General features: G+C 37.5%; 2 protein-coding genes across 2 annotated transcripts; both read left to right on the forward strand.

Moving 5' to 3' along the window:
* Positions 1 to 8: 8 nt before the first annotated feature.
* On the forward strand, positions 9 to 12,519 carry LOC111331472 (peptidyl-prolyl cis-trans isomerase G). Its single transcript, XM_022936594.2, has 12 exons — positions 9 to 93; positions 1,323 to 1,397; positions 2,496 to 2,603; positions 2,858 to 2,902; positions 4,258 to 4,345; positions 5,170 to 5,199; positions 6,910 to 7,055; positions 8,622 to 8,850; positions 9,233 to 9,385; positions 9,485 to 9,533; positions 10,355 to 10,396; positions 10,587 to 12,519. The coding sequence occupies exons 1-12, from the start codon at positions 24 to 26 to the stop codon at positions 11,607 to 11,609; spliced, it is 2,058 nt and encodes a 685-aa protein (XP_022792329.1). The 5' UTR covers positions 9 to 23; the 3' UTR covers positions 11,610 to 12,519.
* A 154-nt stretch (positions 12,520 to 12,673) lies between these two features.
* On the forward strand, positions 12,674 to 15,877 carry LOC148719051 (uncharacterized). The gene has a single exon (XM_088740852.1). It carries the CDS (start codon positions 12,726 to 12,728, stop codon positions 14,364 to 14,366), a length of 1,641 nt encoding a protein of 546 aa, XP_088596978.1. The 5' UTR covers positions 12,674 to 12,725; the 3' UTR covers positions 14,367 to 15,877.
* The last annotated feature ends 2,547 nt before the right edge of the window (positions 15,878 to 18,424 follow it).

Genomic DNA, 18,424 nt, shown 5'->3' on the forward strand with positions numbered 1-18,424 from the left:
ATTTCGGGTCATACAAATTCAAGATGGCGGTTCCGAAAGCGAAAGGCTATCGTCCCAGATGCTTTTTCGATGTTGAAATTAACGGCTCGCTAGGTAAAAAAGATACTAATAGTTTATTACAAATACAACTTAAGCCTCAAGTGTTAATCGCTAGCTATTATTTTGTACGAGTGATAGATTTTGGTTGCAAACGCGGTCTCCAATGTGTACATCCATCGCTTACTTGATACTTTTCTGAAATTGTTTTTTCAATGTGTAGACTAAACAATTTCGTGTTGTAATTGTCTTCCATTTTCACGATGACCTGAATAGTGTTTTGTGTTGCTTTTTCAAGTTTTGGGGCTTTGATCACAAATTGATCGTGTTTCGAAACATTTCAACAGTCGGAGAATGTTACAATTACTAGCTTCCATTAAAACCCTTTGTTCAAACTTAGCGCGTTATTGAGTAACGCATATAGAAAGGAGGGGTTATGCATGGTAAATGGAGAAATTGGCAAGATAATAAAGGGGTCTCTGGTTTCTTCACTTCTTAAATGAATTCGTGAAGAGTTTCAGGTGCATCAAGAAGTTATTCTAGACACTAGATCTTCTTTTGCACTGCCTGCCTTTCACCTAAGATTTAAGATGCCATTTTGATGTTACAGACTAAATAATGATGCAGTCATACTTGTTAAATGAGATTGACACATGAACCGATTCCTCCGTGGGTAACCATGGGGGGGGGGGGGGGGGAGGGAGCACAAACTCCCTTCTTACCCCAATTTTTTCAGTATCTTTAAGCATATCACTCTAAAATCAGAAAACTTTGCTGATTGTTGGGAACTTTTGAAGTCCTTTTGATGAATTTTCCTTATTGGTTAAATGTCACAAGTGGAAAAAATTTATGGAAGTGTCTTCTGTTACATGCATGAGAGCCTTGCAAAACTTTTTCCTGGTGTTTTTAGCAGTTTCCTGCAATGTTCAAAGTTGCCTTCAACTTAAAAAAAATACTATTCTGTTTTAAGGGTTAGAAAAGCACCCAAGAGATAGAACTGCAAAAAAAGAAAACACTTGAATTATTTCTTCTTAGAACTAAAAAACTTAAGATAGATTTGACATGTCTATCTTGATGAAAATTGGGCCAACTTTTTCACTTTCAGATTTAATGTTTGCAAATAATCAGCCAGTGGTATTTTCGATGTATAATCTCAAAACTTTTGAAGAAATTAATTTGTTTTAACCACAGTTTCAATGCAAATCATCTCCTTGAGGGAAAAATTTGAACTGTTATCATTATCTTTATGCATGAGATCTATTAAATGAGACGTTTTTCCTTTCTAGTTGGCAGGGTAATTTTTGAACTATTTGCTGATATTTGCCCAAAAACTTGTGATAATTTCAGAGCATTATGTACAGGTGAGATAAAACTTTGTAACAGTAAGCTACGTGTAAGTGATGATAATAATACTTTTTTTTTAAATCCCAATAAGTTCATGTTGTATTTAGCAGTAAATCCATCTTCAACCCTCTCACTCCATGGATGTGAATGCAAATCATTGTGACTGTCTGCTATAGACCACTTAATTAATTAGTGGGCACAATTAGTACTCATTTTTTATTAGAGACGGCAGAATTAAGCCACCAGGGTCTTAGGCCTTTCTTTGTTCCAAGCTTAAAGAATTGCTTGGTGTGGTGTACTAACCATTTGTAAGCTTGTCATGTTGTATTTGCTATTAATATTTATGAATTTAACTGTTTACACCTTAACATCAATATGCAAGTTCCTGCTACTCTTCTCTATATAATTCTTTTCTATAGTACACTTACAAGGGGACTTTGTTTAACAATCAAGAGGTTCTTATTTAACAATCAAGAGGTTCTTGACCTTTATAGTTGATTCAAGGGGTGATACTGTTGGAGGAAATTAGATCCCTTTCTCTTTTAAGGTGTTAAGGGTCAAGTACATAAATATTTTTATATCTTATTAACCAAGCGCGAGGGCCGCACTGGGAGAATATCGGCCCAAGGTCTTGACAGTATGGACCGAGCACGGCAAGGTCCGTACAAAAAAGACAGAGGGCCGATATTCTTCCAGTATGGTCCCGAGCAAGCTTGGTCAATAAGAGATTTATTATACGACTGAAGTTCAAAGGGACACAAGTGCGGTATCATTCGGGACCATTCGGGACAGTGCCCTGTCCAATACTGAGAGAATATTGACCAGCAATAGAGCATTTTGATTTGGATATATCAACAAAGTTGAAATGGTAAATTGGCCACCGTAATGATTACAAAAGCTGATGTTTCAAGCGTTAGCCCTTCGTCGGAGCTAAATTATTTCGTTACTCCCACCGACGCAGCCCCAAACAGTTTCTTTCGAAACTATCAGCATTTATTCAATAGAGCATTTTGATTGGTTGATTTTAGTTATTGGCCCTCTGACTGACCGAGTCGTGTAATAAATTTTCATATTCTTTATTTACTTCATATAATCACAAAACTTGTTATTTCTAGGAGAAAATGGGCTAAGCAAGGTTTCTGGGAAAACTTTACACTACAAAGGGTCACCATTTCACCGGGTTATTAAGAATTTTATGGTCCAAGGAGGAGATTTCACCAAAGGTGGGTTTAGAAACATGCATGCATATCACTGGTCTTTGTAATGTCATGGTGATACTAATGGAAACCTCTACTGCTGGATTGCCATTGAATCATGGAAATATTTGGTAAAGCCAATTAACATTAATGTTTTTTTTTTTATCAATGATTAAAATAAATGTAACTAAGCTGTTTTAAAATTTGAACAACCAATTTTTTGGTAACAAACTTTTTTTTCATATGTAACTCAGTAGGGGCTGTTGAATATTTCCTTTTAGGTAATGGAACAGGAGGGGAATCTATTTATGGAGGAATGTTTGATGGTTAGTACTCATGTATGTAACAAACGTAATGCTTCTTGATCAAGTACATATTTCTTATTAGACATTTTGCTGTGTAGAATCGCTGAGTATTTTTACAAGTTGTGCCGTATTTTGATGAGCCCATACGGTGAGTTAAAATACAAATAACAAGTAAAAAGACTCAGCAATACTACACAACAAAACATCTAATAAGTTATTTATTATCCAACACGCTAAACTGTTATTTCAGTGCGGGCGAATTTCGCGGACATTTATTTACGGAGGGTGTGTGACGGAAGTATGTAGAATTGGCACGTAGTCGTGTTGCTGTTTCTTTTGTCTTCAATAAATGAAGAAATTTCCAGGTCATCTAGCTGTTTTTCTTCGTTCGATTCATCTAATAAACTTGGATGTATATTTTCCAGCCATTCTGACTCTTCATCGTCAGAAGTATGATCCAAATTGTCCGCCATTTTTTTTTTGTAACTACAATTCAATTCTTTGCTTGCGCCATGCGAGAAAACTTGTTTAACGGGTACTCTACAGTACAAATACCGCATTGATATTTGTACTTGTCTGTGGCGGTATTTGTACTCTACGAAGTGTAGTTGGATAGCTGTACTTGTATTTGAATCACTTGAAGTGACAATAACAATGGAAGGCAATGGTTTGCTAAGTTAATGGTTCGCTAAGTTAATGGTTCGTTAAGTTGATTCGTAATAAACCCGTGATGATAAATAAGATACAATGAATATATGAAAGTTCATATATTTTGAACTGCGGTTATAGAAAGGTATGATGGACGATCCTTGCAGTAGAGAGTGCTATTTATGCAATAGCGAGAATCAGACCTGAAAAAAGGTCTGATTTTCGCTATGGCATAAATAGTGCTCTCTACTGCAAGGATCGTGCATCATACATAAGACACTATATTCTTGTAAACTGTTGCATGTTTGTCTATACCTTTACTTATAAATTATTTTTTGTATTTTTAAATTTTATCCTGTATTTTCAGCTTTCAAGATGTCTTGTATTCTTAACTATTGTAATTTTCTTACTCCAGGGCCCCTCTGGATATCAGCCTCGCTGCTGAATGGGCCACCCTGGCTAAATAAAGTGTACCTACCTACCTACCTATCCTTAAGATCCAAATACATGTATCAATTCTCTGCACCATGTTTCATACATCTGTTATTATAATTTTAGCTCTGAGAATTTATTATGTTAAATCAAGCAACATCCCCTTTTTGATACATGTATGCATGGTATTCATTCTCCTAAGATCAAATACAAAAATTAGTCCTAATTGAAATTACTGTGTTACATTCTTTTTTTGTATTAGGTTTAAATGCTTTTTCTTTTGTTGTGTATGGCAGATGAATCTTTTGAAGCTAAGCATGATAGGGCAATGTTGTTATCAATGGCTAACAGGGGCCCTAATACCAATGGATCACAATTCTTCATGTGAGTAAAACAAAGAAATCTTGATTACCCAGTAATTTTACTTTTAAGCTCCTTTCAGCATATTGAATAGTAGCCAATTAAAGAGTAAGAGGCACAATCACAAGCAGCAGGCTTTTTGTATATGGACCATAAATAATCACTGCAAAATATTTATATATTTGTTACTGGATTTGGAAAATTAAGTTATATTGTTAGCAAAACACCTCAGTTTACCAACTGAAGATATAAATTTCTTGAGACAAACATAAATAATCAAAGAAAATGTTTGTTTATTCTGTCCGTTTGTTTGACTCTAAAATCCAAAAGCATTAAAGTGCCAATGAAGTAAAAATTTTTTTTGCCCTGTTTGTTTGCTTATGTCTTGATGAACACAGCTAAGCGATTTTGACTGACCAAAAGAACTTTCTTGTATTATTTTTTGAACCTCAAAGTTTGGATTTTGCAATCTGAAATGGGTCCATTTTGCGCGCCGTCAAATCTCATCTTACAAAGGAAGTGACGTAGTTGGTGGTTCTGAAGATGACAAACAAAAGCTTAAACAAAGCGCCAGAACCACCAACTACGTCATCAGAGCCAAACTCATTCCCAGTTTCCGGAGACACCGATAACGTCTAATTTAGGGACTTTGAGCCACCAAAAAGCCGATTTAAATTTCTTTTCTTGAAATTTCTTTTGTCATTCCTTAATAAGGACATAATAAGCTACAAAATTATGCAAAAAAAATTTTTACTTCATAGGCACTTTAAAATGATTGTAACATTTAATTCAATAATAATGATACTGAGTACTCAAAAATTTTACATGTTTCCTTTCTTATTCCATAGAACCACTCAACCCACTCCTCATCTGGATGGGTAAGTGTTTAAAGTCTATTGTTAATTACTTGTAGGTGTTAATGCAGTTGTATAATTATATTGTATATTGTGTCTGAATGTACTGTACCATTATCCTAATTCTGATAAATATGTGGTACATAATCAATCAAAATGAAGAACACCAGTATTCCTACTTTTCTTGCACAATATCCTATTGTTGACAATTTTCTTTTTTTCCTTTTGCCTTTCTGCTTGAAAATGTGTTGATATTGCATGGAAAATTCTGCTTTAATCTTAATTTTCACTTAATGGGTAGGAATAAAGTGCAAATTAACACTTGGTTCATATGTCAGCGTGTGTTCATCGAGATATGAAGCACGTGGGAAGTTTGGAGAGCACGAAAGATGCATAAGAGTTGCTCGAGGCATAGCCGAGAGCAACTCCAGCTTCTTGAGTGCTCTCCGAACTTCCCAAGTGCTTCATATCTCAATGAACGCACAGCTGACATATGAATCAATTGTTTTATAACATTTTCAATGCAGTAGTTTATTTATAAAGGGCAGAAATTCCCTCTCCTACGCTTCAATTTGTTGTTTATTTATTTTGTTTTGCGAAAGTATTTCGGTATGCTTCAATGATCTTGTCTCAGATTGGTCAAAAACTGACAGATGCATTCATGCATGGAAATAAAGTTAGAGTTGCGAAACGAGATGAAACCGGAGTTGATTGTTTTGTTTTCCCTTTCTCTGGGTTCTTTCTTGGGAGTTAAAAAATCCATTCCCAAAGAAAAAGTAGGCAGATCTTCATCAGCTTGTTCGCTTGTTGCCATGTCTAGTTTAACTTTTTTGCAGAAGTTTTTTCCATTTTTTCAATGAAAAATGCTGAAGTCACTCACAAGAAAAAGAATTTTTTCGCAAGGCATTTGTTTGCCGACATCACCAGTGTGCACAATGGAAAATTGAAGCACACTTGGGCTATTGAATTTGATTGCAGGAATTTACAAGCTATGTTATAACAACAAATAAAGTAAAGGGAATGTTTTTCAAGCTAATTTGCAACTGTGGTTCTGAATCAAATTGTTTTATCATCTTAATATCTCAGCTAGTACACCTGCGTTAATGGGTCAACTTAGCAGGTGGTTTTTCAGCATATGGCCTGCTAAATTCAAAAGTTTTTTTGAACTGAAATCTTCCCTTCTGCAGCATTGTTGCTAGGTGCTGGCTTCCTGTCAAACTCACCAGATGAAAAAGCAGTGATTGCTGGCTGGCAATTGCTTGGTAACGCACAACAGGCATTTCTGAGGTTACACACTTACAATTGTTCACGGCCTTTAGCTGCCCTGCTTGAAATGTCAGCTGGCAGCAATATTTCTTAGCCACAACCCTGCTTCTGTTTGAACCCAGAGATATATTAATAAATATCTGAACAACCCTGTTTTCTCTGTAATCTAATTTTTTTCTGCTTGGATTTATGGCGATAAGTGGTGAAAAAACTTCTTCATTCGCTCTGACGAAGGGCTAACGCTCGAAACGTCAACTTTAGTAATCGTTATGGTGGCCAATTTACCATTTCAACTTTGTTGATATATCCAAATTATTTCATTACCCCCACCAACGCAGCCCCAAACAGTTTCTTTAGAAACTATCAGCCTTTATTCATAAATAAGAATTAAACTTCCCAAAGCTAAATTTGTTGTTTATGTAATTAGGGCTTGGAATCATACTTTCATCTTTAATTGTTGTCTTGAAGGATCCATGTGGTATTTGGCCATGTACTTCAAGGACATGAGGTGGTATCAGAAATTGAGAATCAAAAAGTTGATGACAAAAGTCGTCCCCAAGTTGATGTTAAAATCGCCAACTGTGGAGAGCTTATTCCAAAAGCAAAGGCTAAAGGTACAGAAAGACCCTCATAATTCCCTCTACTTAGAATTCTAGTTCTTATTTGTTAGGAAAATGCAAACTTTCAGGCTGGAAAGGATAATTCAGTATAAGAGTATGCAGGTTTTCTTCTATGAACATGTAGGTATGTCATCTCATTATAGGATCTCTTTGAGGATTTCTCACACAAATCAAAAGCGTTTCAATTACTTTTTTGCCAAAGTTGTTTATTCTTTTTTAAGCAAATAATCACTCTGTGTAAATGGTACAGTATTTTTTCCAGAACTTGCTGAGGAATATGAGCCATCAAATAAGCTTCTCATTACCCAGCATTATTAACAAATATTCAATGCGCAAGTAGAATAGTTTCCATAGGAAAAGTGGAAGTTAATTTTGTGAAATATTAAAAAGAAGATTCTCTTCAAAGCCTTAGTAGTGAAGAGTAAGTGTTTAACAGTCAGTATCAATTTAAATGGAGGAAAAGAAGCACACTCCATGTAGTTACTTTTCTGAATTCTGAAACACTGCCTAGGTCACTTATGTTGTATTTTTAGGCAAGACACCTTTATTTTCACAAATAATTTAGATATATCAACTAAGTTGAAGTGGTAAATTGACCACCGTAACGACTACAAAAGCTGACGTTTCGAGCGCTAGCCCTTCGTCGGAGGGGTAACCATTTAGCCCTTCGTCGGAGGGCTACCATTTCAACTTTGTTGATATATCCAAATTATTTCGTTACCCCCACCGACGCAGCCCTAAACAGTTTATTTAGAAACTATCAGCCTTTATTTATTTTCACAATGCTACCATCAAGCTAGAAGAATTCTTGTAAATGTGTACCAATGAATCGTCAGGGAAACCTGACAAAATGATCCATATGGGGAGGGGGGAAGGAGCTGCTATTCTGCTATGGGATCCACCCTTGGGAAGAAGGAATCTTTTTGCACCAAGCTGATCAAAATCTGAACTTTACCAGTCCAGATTTAGATGCAACAGCAATGTAGGGATCCAATTTTAGCCCTCTTGATGTAATGCTAAGTAGACCAGAAAATGCCTTGGTGGCTTCTCTGAGAATATTATGTAATTCAGATCACGCAGGGTTACCCAATCAAGCTCCTTTCTTACATAGTCATCCACTCCCATTCATACATACATAGGTTAATTGACCACTCCCCATAGGGGCTTTATAGGGCCAACACCCACCCATCCCACCCAGGGGAGGACGTCCATCACACAGTAATCTCGTTCGTGGGAAATTAACGTCTCCTACCCCTAACCCTGCCAGGAGAGGGGGCCTACGGTTTATTCGTCCTTATCCAAGAAGACTAGATTATCTATCCATTTCTTGATTATAGAAAGGTAGCAAATTCTCCTCACTTATTTTAAGACCATGAGTATTGGTCCGGCCGGGGCTCGATCCCTCGACTTCACGCACAACACAATCCGGCGCTCTAACCAATTGAGCTAACCGGGAGGCGGTCATCCTATCATTTTTTTTAAAAATTAATTCCATCATTCAATCCATTCATCATCCTGTCTTTTTATTAAAAAGTTTTTGTTTTCACTTTTTCTTTCAAGCTATGGCGAAAAAAGCCGAGAAGAAAAAAAAGAAAAGGAAAGAGTCCAGCACAGCTTCTGAGTCCAGTTCAGAGTCTGATACTGATTCAGAGGGTGAGTCCTCATCTGATGAGAAACGAAAGAAAAAACGGTCAAAGAAGAAAAAGAAAGAAAAGCGGAAAGATTCTGCTAAAAAAAAGGGAAAAAAAAATAAGGCAAAGGATAAGAAAATGAAGGAAATGAAAGATGGGTAAGTTATCTTTCCATTTGTGACTTCATTTTTATTGCAAAGTACGTTGCACCTTGAGACATTTTCATAATATTCTCCGTGGAAACAATATAGGAATGTGTGTATAATATAGCTTTGAAAGCCTGGTACGTGGACAAAAGCTTTGTAATGGATGCCTTTTCCCCTCTATTCATAGAACGTAAAAGAGAAAATTTTGCAAAGTCAACCTCTGCCTCTTCATTTCTACTATACCATACTAAGGATTTTCCGTACAGTGTTTCTTTTGAATTCATAAATTATCATCATTGTTAATTTAATAATTGATATTGTTGCTGTTGTTTTATTTTTTTAACTCTTGATAAAACTGGATGCGCTTAACCATGCATATTTGATTCATTTTCAGTTCAGATAATGAGAAATCCCAGAAGAGCCCAGAGCCTTTTAGTACAGTAGCTGCAGATGAAATCCCGGATGTCCCTAACAACTCGTTCTTGTTTAGAAGAAGCCGCACTCCGAGTCCTGTTAGGGAAAAAAGGATTGCAGAAGGGAAAGACAGGTTGGTAAATGAAAAATATCTGGTAGATATTACTGGTACAGACCATCATCAAACCACTTTTACTACACTTTTACTAACTTTCGAAATTTCTATTCTTAGGAGAAGCAAGTCTCCGACAACAGAAAAAACGTCTCTTCGTAAGAGCAGGGTAGGTACCACGGGAAACGGTGCTTATTAAGGGCAGTTCATGTTGCTAAAGGTTATGCTGTTTAATTTGTCTTTTCAAAACGGCGTTACTGAGGGAGTCGAGAACAGCCTAAGGACAGTTAGGCTGAATTTAAATTATGATGACAATGCAGATTCGTTTTTACCGTCTCTTCAAGTCAAAAATCTCCTTTCTGGCGCATTAGTTTCTCTTAGTTATCTTGAGTATATCTCTGTTGATTCCTTTCCTTTCTAACGCCCGACTTTCACTCTTGTTTATGCGGTCGTAATTTTACCTTAATGATGTTGTTTGTTGGATAGCGAGTCAACCTTTTGATTCTCAGAAGAGATCAGTTGGTAAATTCTCTGTACGATTTTAATACGTATTTGGGTTGAAGGACGATGAGAATCAAGGAAAATGTTAACTGGGGATATTGTTCTGATTTTACGCTAAATTCTTAGGACATAGTACCACAGCAAGGTATGGCCATCGGCGGGGAGAATTTGCTTTCTATCTCTTGGTTTAACGGGTTTACATATTAGATTTTTTCTTGCTTTAAGTATGGCAAGTATGGTTTAGTGTGGTCAAGGTCTCAAAGAGGAAGAGTGTGGATTGGACCAAGTTGTTACGAATTATATTGCGTGATGATTTTAGACGGGATGTACGTTTCTTGTTCCCATGGCAATAAGTTTAAATTGGATTTTGTAATACTATTTTGAAGATGACTAGAATGTATGGCTTAATTTTTTGGGGAAACACTGAAAAGCTACTTGAAATAAAAATAAGCTCCATGTTTGACGTTTAAATCATAAATTTCAATGTAGGTTTCCCAGTCTGGAAGGATTCTTCGAGGCAGAGGAAACATGGTGAGGAGAAATATACAATGCTATTGATGTTTAATTCGGCAAGGGGTCAACGGAAAGCGACATTTTGTGTGGCACTTGGACGCTGCAAAGGAAAAAATGTCGGAATCTATAACTTATTTAGTCTTTGATCTACTGTTTTGTTCTCACAAGTACATTTAATCTGTAATTTGGTTTTCTTTTCATTCCTCAGCGATATCGCACACCTCCACCCTCCAATGAATCCAACAGTAGCGTGACACGAATAACTCCACCATGGAATCGTTCCCTTCAAAGGCGATCAAGGTCTCCTCCACGACGTGCGAGATCTCCACGCGGACGCTCAAGGTCCCCACGAGACTCGTCTAGATCTCCACGCAGAAGAGTTAGTCATCGCTCTAATTCTCCTCGATCCTCGCGAAGAAGATTTAAGTCTCCGCAAAGAAGGTCGAACTCTCCTCGAAGAAGCCCGAAGTCTCCACGAAGACGCTCCAGATCTCCCCAGAGAGAGCTTGAGAAAGAGTCTCAGGCAAAGCAGGAATCGTCACTTAAAGAAATATCAAAACAAACTGACCACTCATCTCCTGATCATACAAACCCTAGCAACTTAACAAGGACTTATCGGGAAAGAGATAGCGGCAAAAGATATGACAGCGAAGACAGCGAGCCAGTGACCCCACATAAGAACAGCTTTAAAAAAAGAGAGATTGAAGAACATGGCACTACCTCTCCAGTCACTGATTCCTACAAACAGGTAAGAAACCAAAAGAAAAGGGGACTGAAGTCGAGCAGTAGCAGTGATAGCGATGAACAACAAGGAAATGGTAACGACGGCGTTTTATATTTGAAAAGAAAAAGGGCCAATCTTGAATTAAGATCACACTCGAACAGCACAGGACGACATTCAAGGAGTGAAACACGTGATTATGTGGAAGATAGCAAAACAAAGCAATCTTTAAATGAAGAAGGGAGGATAGGTCACACAGACGGACCAAACGTCTCGATTAAACACGATGAAGGAAAGAGAGAGTACGGAGAGAGTAATAGAGATTCCGTTCCTCAGAACAGACAACAATATAAGGAAGACAAACATACAAACAGTGATAGTTCTTACAGTAGTGATAGCGATAGCGATGATTCTAGTGAGAGGAATCGGAAGTCGCGTCATCGGCATCATCGTCACCGGCACCATCATCACCGGCATCGTCATGATCGTGAAAGGAATTCTTCTCTATGAGTAAAGTAAGGCTGATAAACTTTATAAGAGAGATGACATGTCCATGAGAACTAATTTGTAATGTTTCCACGAGCTTATCGCGGAATGCAACCTCCTCGAAGTCTTGATGCAGCCGAAAGAAGAGAGAACTAACAAGTTTATCGATTCCTGCTTGGTGTTTTTTAGTGGTAAAAACAAAGAAGAGCAGGGAATGAGAAATGGTTTCTTCACGTAGTAATAAAACTTAAACCCCGCCTCCTTTCCGTACGTATTACTGTTCTAGACTGTGAAATTATGAGCTATTTTTGCTGAATCGTTCCTTCAGGCAAACTTTGATGTTTTGCTTTCAGGCTAATGATCGCGAAGGAGTCTTTGTAGCCCTCACCTACAGGTTAGACATAAAATTGCTATGTGGTATCTTACTTGTAGCAAGGACGGCTATAATGTATTTAAATGAAGATATTAATAGCCAAATGGTCTTGTTTGAAGAGAGAACAAATCTGTTTGGTTGTAAACAAAGTTGATACTAGCTGATCATTCTTAACATGGGTCAACCGTCTTCTTTGGCTAGGTCACTAATGGATTTGTTAACTGCTGTTGGACACGCAGTATTGTTTTAAAATCAATCTAGTAAAAAGTACGATAAATTACGAGTGACGACGACTACCTTTGTTTGAAAAAGTGTTTCACTCTTCTTCTCAAGTAATTTGATTTGGAACGTTTCATGCTTAGGGAAATCAAGATGCTAATAGATATTGAGTTTTGTTTACTTCACTTCTGTGGTTTGAAGTGTACTTGGCATTTGACGCTTCAATAGCGCCGTGTTCAGTCTCCATCTCTTTTCCTGCATGGTGTACAAATACGCTGTACGGGAAAAAAAAGGTTTAAGTAATTTTAATGTCAAGACTATTAAAAAATTAAGTCTGGACGATATATTGGTTACATATTTCAAAGTTAAGTTTTCATTTCCTTCTAATCTCCCATCGATCGGCGAACAGTGATTGATGTTCTGTTCTTTTGTGAGGCACTGAGACGGAAAAAGCTTTTGATTAAAGTGTCAGTCAAAAGCAGTGATTCTTATATTCTCACATTACTTCTGCGAATACCGTTGCCTCGTTTTAAGCCGGGGTTAAAGTGATGTCCTCGATTGTATTAGCCGTATTTAAACATACTATCGGCTTGCTTGTGAACAAAGGTAGAGATAAAGTGGCAAAGCAACTTAAAGATGGCGATGTAACAGACCAAAAGTTTCGTTCTCTCATCGTGCGTGATATCGACGATGTCAAGTCAAGCTTGGATGGATTATCAAGGAAAGATTTGTTGACAAGTATCAGCTTCTTCAAAGAAGGAATCGAGTTGTTGTATGAAGTGTTTGACAAGGTAAGGTCCCGAACCGGTTTTGGTGCGGTAACAGCACGAGCGGCTAGTGCTGAAACGGTTTTTCTCGCTCAAGAAATGAAAAACTTGGAGCTTAGTGACCTTGATGAATCAGAAACGAGAAAGCTCGGTCAAGCAAAGGAAGCTTTTAAAGATGCTCGTAGAAAAGCAACAGAAGCCTTCAACAACGAAGCACTAGAAACATCTGACCGTATTCTAGCCATGCAGTACCGAGTTATGGCGACAATACTGGAAACAGTGGACAATCCCGCGAATGCATTAGCACAATGCAGGGTGTGTATTGACGATTTACACTCTATGGCAGCTGTAAAGAGTAGTTTCGATGTTCAGCCTAAAAAAGGACTCCAGGCAGTCAGGGGTTTGGTCGGTAAAGAGGAAAGGAGGAAAATCATCTGCAATGTCTATCGCGTGAATCATGTCATCTATGACGTCAAGGTAGCGGTTGGTGAAGATTTGTCTTTTGCGATCTATCCCGCTCATGTTGTTGATACCGGAAAAGAAGACGTTGAATTATTAACGGACGAAAGAGTAATCAAAATTCTGCGCAAGCAAGGCATAGAGCACTGTTGTGTAACACCTTGGTCATTTGGTGCGGCGGGTGAAGAGGAGCAGCAGTTGAAGGAGCCGTGGGGTATCACTACAAACTCCAACGGAGAATTCATCGTTGGGGAATATGACAATGGTTGTGTGAAGGTGTTTGACAGGGGCGGCAAGTTTTTGAAGCATTTCAGTCTCCCTACTGATGAAGTAGATTCAAAGTTATTTATCTATGACGTAGCCACAGACATGAGCGACAACATCTTCGTGCTGACCGAACTGCAGAAGCCTGGAACTAAGAGATCTTGGTGGGTTTATAAACTTACTAAAACCGCTGACCTGCATCACACGTTTCGTCTGAGAAAAGAGGACTGGTCCAGGGGATTGTCAGTCAGTGACGCTGGAAAAATACTGACATTGAGGAACACGAGAGCTGTGGAGGAATATGACACTAATGGAGAGTTTGTTCGTAGCTTTGGAGAAGGAATATTGCATAACGCGTCGGATATCACTATCGCTAACGATGGCCATATTATGGTGGGGAACTTTGATGGTGTTCATATATTCAGTGAACACGGCGACCACCTTAACTATTTTCAGCTGCAAAACCCACATCTCAATTCTGTAGTTAGGCTTACTTATCTCCGAGCAGGTGGACATGTCGTCGTCGCTTCTTCGATGAAACAACTCCTGCATGTCGAAACATACGCCAATGATGGTAAGTTTGAGCGCAGTGCTCAAATCCGACGAGAGCATTCCTACTGGCTTAAAGGCATTGCACTGACTACTGATGGACGCGTTGCTGTTACTTCATCTTTCTCAACTGAGGTGCTCGTTATGTGAAAACCTTACATTGCCTTTTTCACACATTTATTTTGCACCTTTGTAACGATAAATTGTGTTGTTTTGGAAAGCTTTACGAGGAACTGATAACTGTGAGCGTTTCCAAAACAGGAGTTTTATGAGTTGAATCATGTCATAGTTATTTCCTGATCTTTTATATTAACTTTGAAATCCCTGGTAATCCTTGCAACCTCATTGGTGCAATTTATTCACAATTTATTCAATTTGTATTATTAAAATTCTATTTTTAAAAAAAGAAAAACTTGACAGAAATAACTTAACTGGATTTCTGCCATGTAAGGTGGCAACTTTTATTTCTGATATAAGCAATATCCACTGAAAGAAAAAAAAGAGAAAAGAATAGTTCCTTTATTGCATATTTGAGGCGAAAAGATGGACTCAATACATTTAATAATACACATGAAAGCATGATAGTTGTCACGATATTGGTTATATATTACATGTACAAGTCTGTCTACTGGCTCAGATCATTGTAAGTTAATGTCATGGTTTTTTTTTTTACTAACGAGAAATCTTGATTTTAGACACATGAAAGAGTAAACGTCAAATGATTTTGATTGAGTACAGATTATGAAAAGAAAAGCTAGACACTTGTTTGTTTCAGTTATTATTCTTAAGCTCTGCAGTTAAGTAACCCTAAACTCCAAAGATGCAAATATTAATTCTCTTAGATGATTTATTGGCTTGTCCAGAGAATTAAATATTATGTACAATCCAGATATTCTGATGAAGAATGCCATATTCTTGGTACCTCTCTGTGTATTGAGATATCCAGGAGAATTGATGTCAGGATATTTTATAGATTTAAAAGTGTTGTGCTTAGATGTTGATGATAAGAAGTGTGCAAAGTTATGTTTTTGATCATAGTGACCTAAATTAATTAAGTTTTCAAGTGTTTGCTTATCATTAACTGGTGTGTGTTGAACCTTACTTTAACATATTTTCCAGTAGTTCTTTAATTGTAAGTGGTCACATTCTAAATGATCTTCTTTTGAAGTAATGCTCTGATACCATGGCTGCATTTTTTAGCACTTTGAGTGACAAACATTTGACAGGTTCATAGAAATTTGCAATGAGATTACCTTTAAGTTTTTCCAATAACAAAGATATGAAAAAGTTACTAGTTAATCATTTTTGCTTTCTAATAACTAGCTTTTGTTATTGATTGAGAGTACAGCATTTTCATCTTAACTTCATAGATTGATGGTATTTATTGTAATTTTTGAATATCCTATTAAGATGTTTACTTCCAGTAGGTTCATTCTGAAAACTGACTTTTGAGTGACTGGAACCCTTGTCACGAAATATTTGCTCCTACATATCATTATATGTTTGCCATGATATCCAAGAAAAAAGTTTGAAATTGAGTGTAATTGCAATGTATAACATGGTTTACCAGTAACTGCTTTTGTCTTATATTTTCTGGTTTAGTTGCTTTTGATTTTTAAAAGGTGCCTTTACCAAAAAAAAAAAATATTGTTAAAGTGTGATTTTGTTGCTGTTGTTTTATCCTGAGAAATAGAACATGTCTGTAGTTATCAACTGAAGGAGAAGAGTTGGCCCAGTGGTTCATGTGCTGGTATTTACAGTTATGGCTATCAGGAGCCCTCTCCTCAGTTGAGCCACCTTTCAGAAACAGCACCCTTCTTATCCTACTCTATCAAGCCTTTTTCTCTAGTACACCCTTCTTATCCTACTCTATCAAGCCTTTCTCTCTAGTGCACCCTTCTTATCCTACTCTATCAAGCCTTTCTCCCTAGTACACCCCTCTTATCCTACTCTATCAAGCCTTTCTCTCTAGTACACCCTTCTTATCCTACTCTATCAAGCCTTTCTCTCTAGTACACCCCTCTTATCCTACTCTATCAAGCCTTTCTCTCTAGTACACCCCTCTTATCCTACTCTATCAAGCCTTTCTCTCTAGTACACCCTTCTTATCCTACTCTATCAAGCCTTTCTCTCTAGTACACCCTTCTTATCCTACTCTATCAAGCCTTTCTCTCTAGTACACCCTTCTTATCCTACTCTATCAAGCCTTTCTCTCTAGTACACCCTTCTTATCCTACTCTATCAAGCCTTTCTCTCTAGTACACCCCTCTTATCCTACTCTATCAAGCCTTTCTCTCTAGTACACCCCTCTTATCCTACTCTATCAAGCCTTTCTCTCTAGTACACCCCTCTTATCCTACTCTATCAAGCCTTTCTCTCTAGTACACCCTTCTTATCCTACTCTATCAAGCCTTTCTCTCTAGTACACCCTTCTTATCCTACTCTATCAAGCCTTTCTCTCTAGTACGCCCTTCTTATCCTACTCTATCAAGCCTTTCTCTCTAGTACGCCCTTCTTATCCTACTCTATCAAGCCTTTCTCTCTAGTACACCCCTCTTATCCTACTCTATCAAGCCTTTCTCTCTAGTACACCCTTTGTGTTCTGCTCAGTCTCCTGTTTTCCTTAATCAGCCCCCCCTCCTTAATCAGCCCCCCCCCCCCCCCACTATAGCCCGTTCTTTCTAGTAAGCCCCTTTTTATTCCTCACTGCTCCAACTTAAACCTCTAAACTGAAATTTTAATTATTGTATTAGTGGGCTTCATACCATTGCAGCCTAAAACATGATATTTTGTTTTATGAAGAACAGTTTTCATCTTAGCACCCTAGAAAGGAAGAACGACCCAATGTGAAATTTACCATTTTACTTGAAAATGATACCTTATGGAAATTTGTGCTATTCCAGATGTTTTTTTTATTAACGTTCCAGTTCTTTACGTTGGGATACATTTTTATCAGAAAGTCACTTTTTGTACAATTTTAAATGAGAAAAACCACTTTTCTATAATTATGTGTAGGAATTTCAAAAACGATTAGAAATGAGATTCTGTCATTTTACATTTTCTAATCGAATTCCTTCAAGTCAAAGTGAAGTTTACAAGAAACTCAGGCATAAATCAATATTTATTTTCTGTTTTTAAATTTAACAGACGTTTTAAAAAATATCAACATCAAGGTCAGCCACACATGTAATATAAAGTAACACATCTTCCACAAACACACATAAATGAAGATGACGGTGTCATGTGAACATTCTACTCAGTGAAAAGGATTCCATGTCCCGTACTGAACTTGAACTGTTTTTTCAGCCTTAATGAGATGTAAAATCTTATTTCTCCGAAAAGCTAGTGTTATCTCGAATTCCTCGACACTTTGATGATCCGTCAGGATGACTTCGAAAACTACGATAACTTGGAGTTTATTTGTTTGCGTGTTGTTTGATCGGGTCTCAGCTGTAAAACTACCAAATTTACATCTTTTTCCCGCTTCAAACGGAGATATTCACCTGCCTGGCCTTGGATCCGATTATTTTCTAAGAATGGTGTGGATGTTTGCTAATAAAGCTCTCACGAGTGTTATTGTTAAACCGGAGTCATCAAAGGAAAGTCGAGGGAATCCCCGACTCATGCGAAGCGTGACGCTGGAATAGTCGGAATAGCCACGGTTGTTATCTTGAGCGGCAAAGTATATAACGCCAACAAAGAGTAAGATAATACAAGATTTCCCCCAAAATTAAAGCAGTCAGTTAGTTTATCGTGACAGAACATCGGTCCAATTACAAGCAGATTTCAATTGGTGATGATACTTGAATGCGATTTAATACTCATGAGAAATTCGACATAACGAATTATTTTGGGTGATTACTCCCATTAATGACTCGGTAAGACATAATTTCTCCCTCCATTTTTAACATTATATCAAGCATCGAATACATGAAAACCTCAAGTAGGGGGTTATTTTGATCTAGCCGCAATTACTTAGATCTAGAACTGTGAGGAATGTGTTGCAGACAATAATGAGAATTACTTGGCATTAAAAGAATTGAATCACTTTTACAATTGTTGACCCTCTCTATACACGCATCGTACCGAGCGACACCGCCTCCCGTTGGCAGAAAACTTTCCCTTCTCATTCCCCTTTGCCTGTCAGTCTACCAACCTCCCTTTTCGATAAAAACAAAGTTTCAATTGGTTGTATACTAAGTCGAAAG

Source organism: Stylophora pistillata, chromosome 12 (genome assembly GCF_964205215.1).
Source record: "Stylophora pistillata chromosome 12, jaStyPist1.2, whole genome shotgun sequence".
In the NCBI taxonomy this organism is placed as follows: domain Eukaryota; kingdom Metazoa; phylum Cnidaria; class Anthozoa; order Scleractinia; family Pocilloporidae; genus Stylophora; species Stylophora pistillata.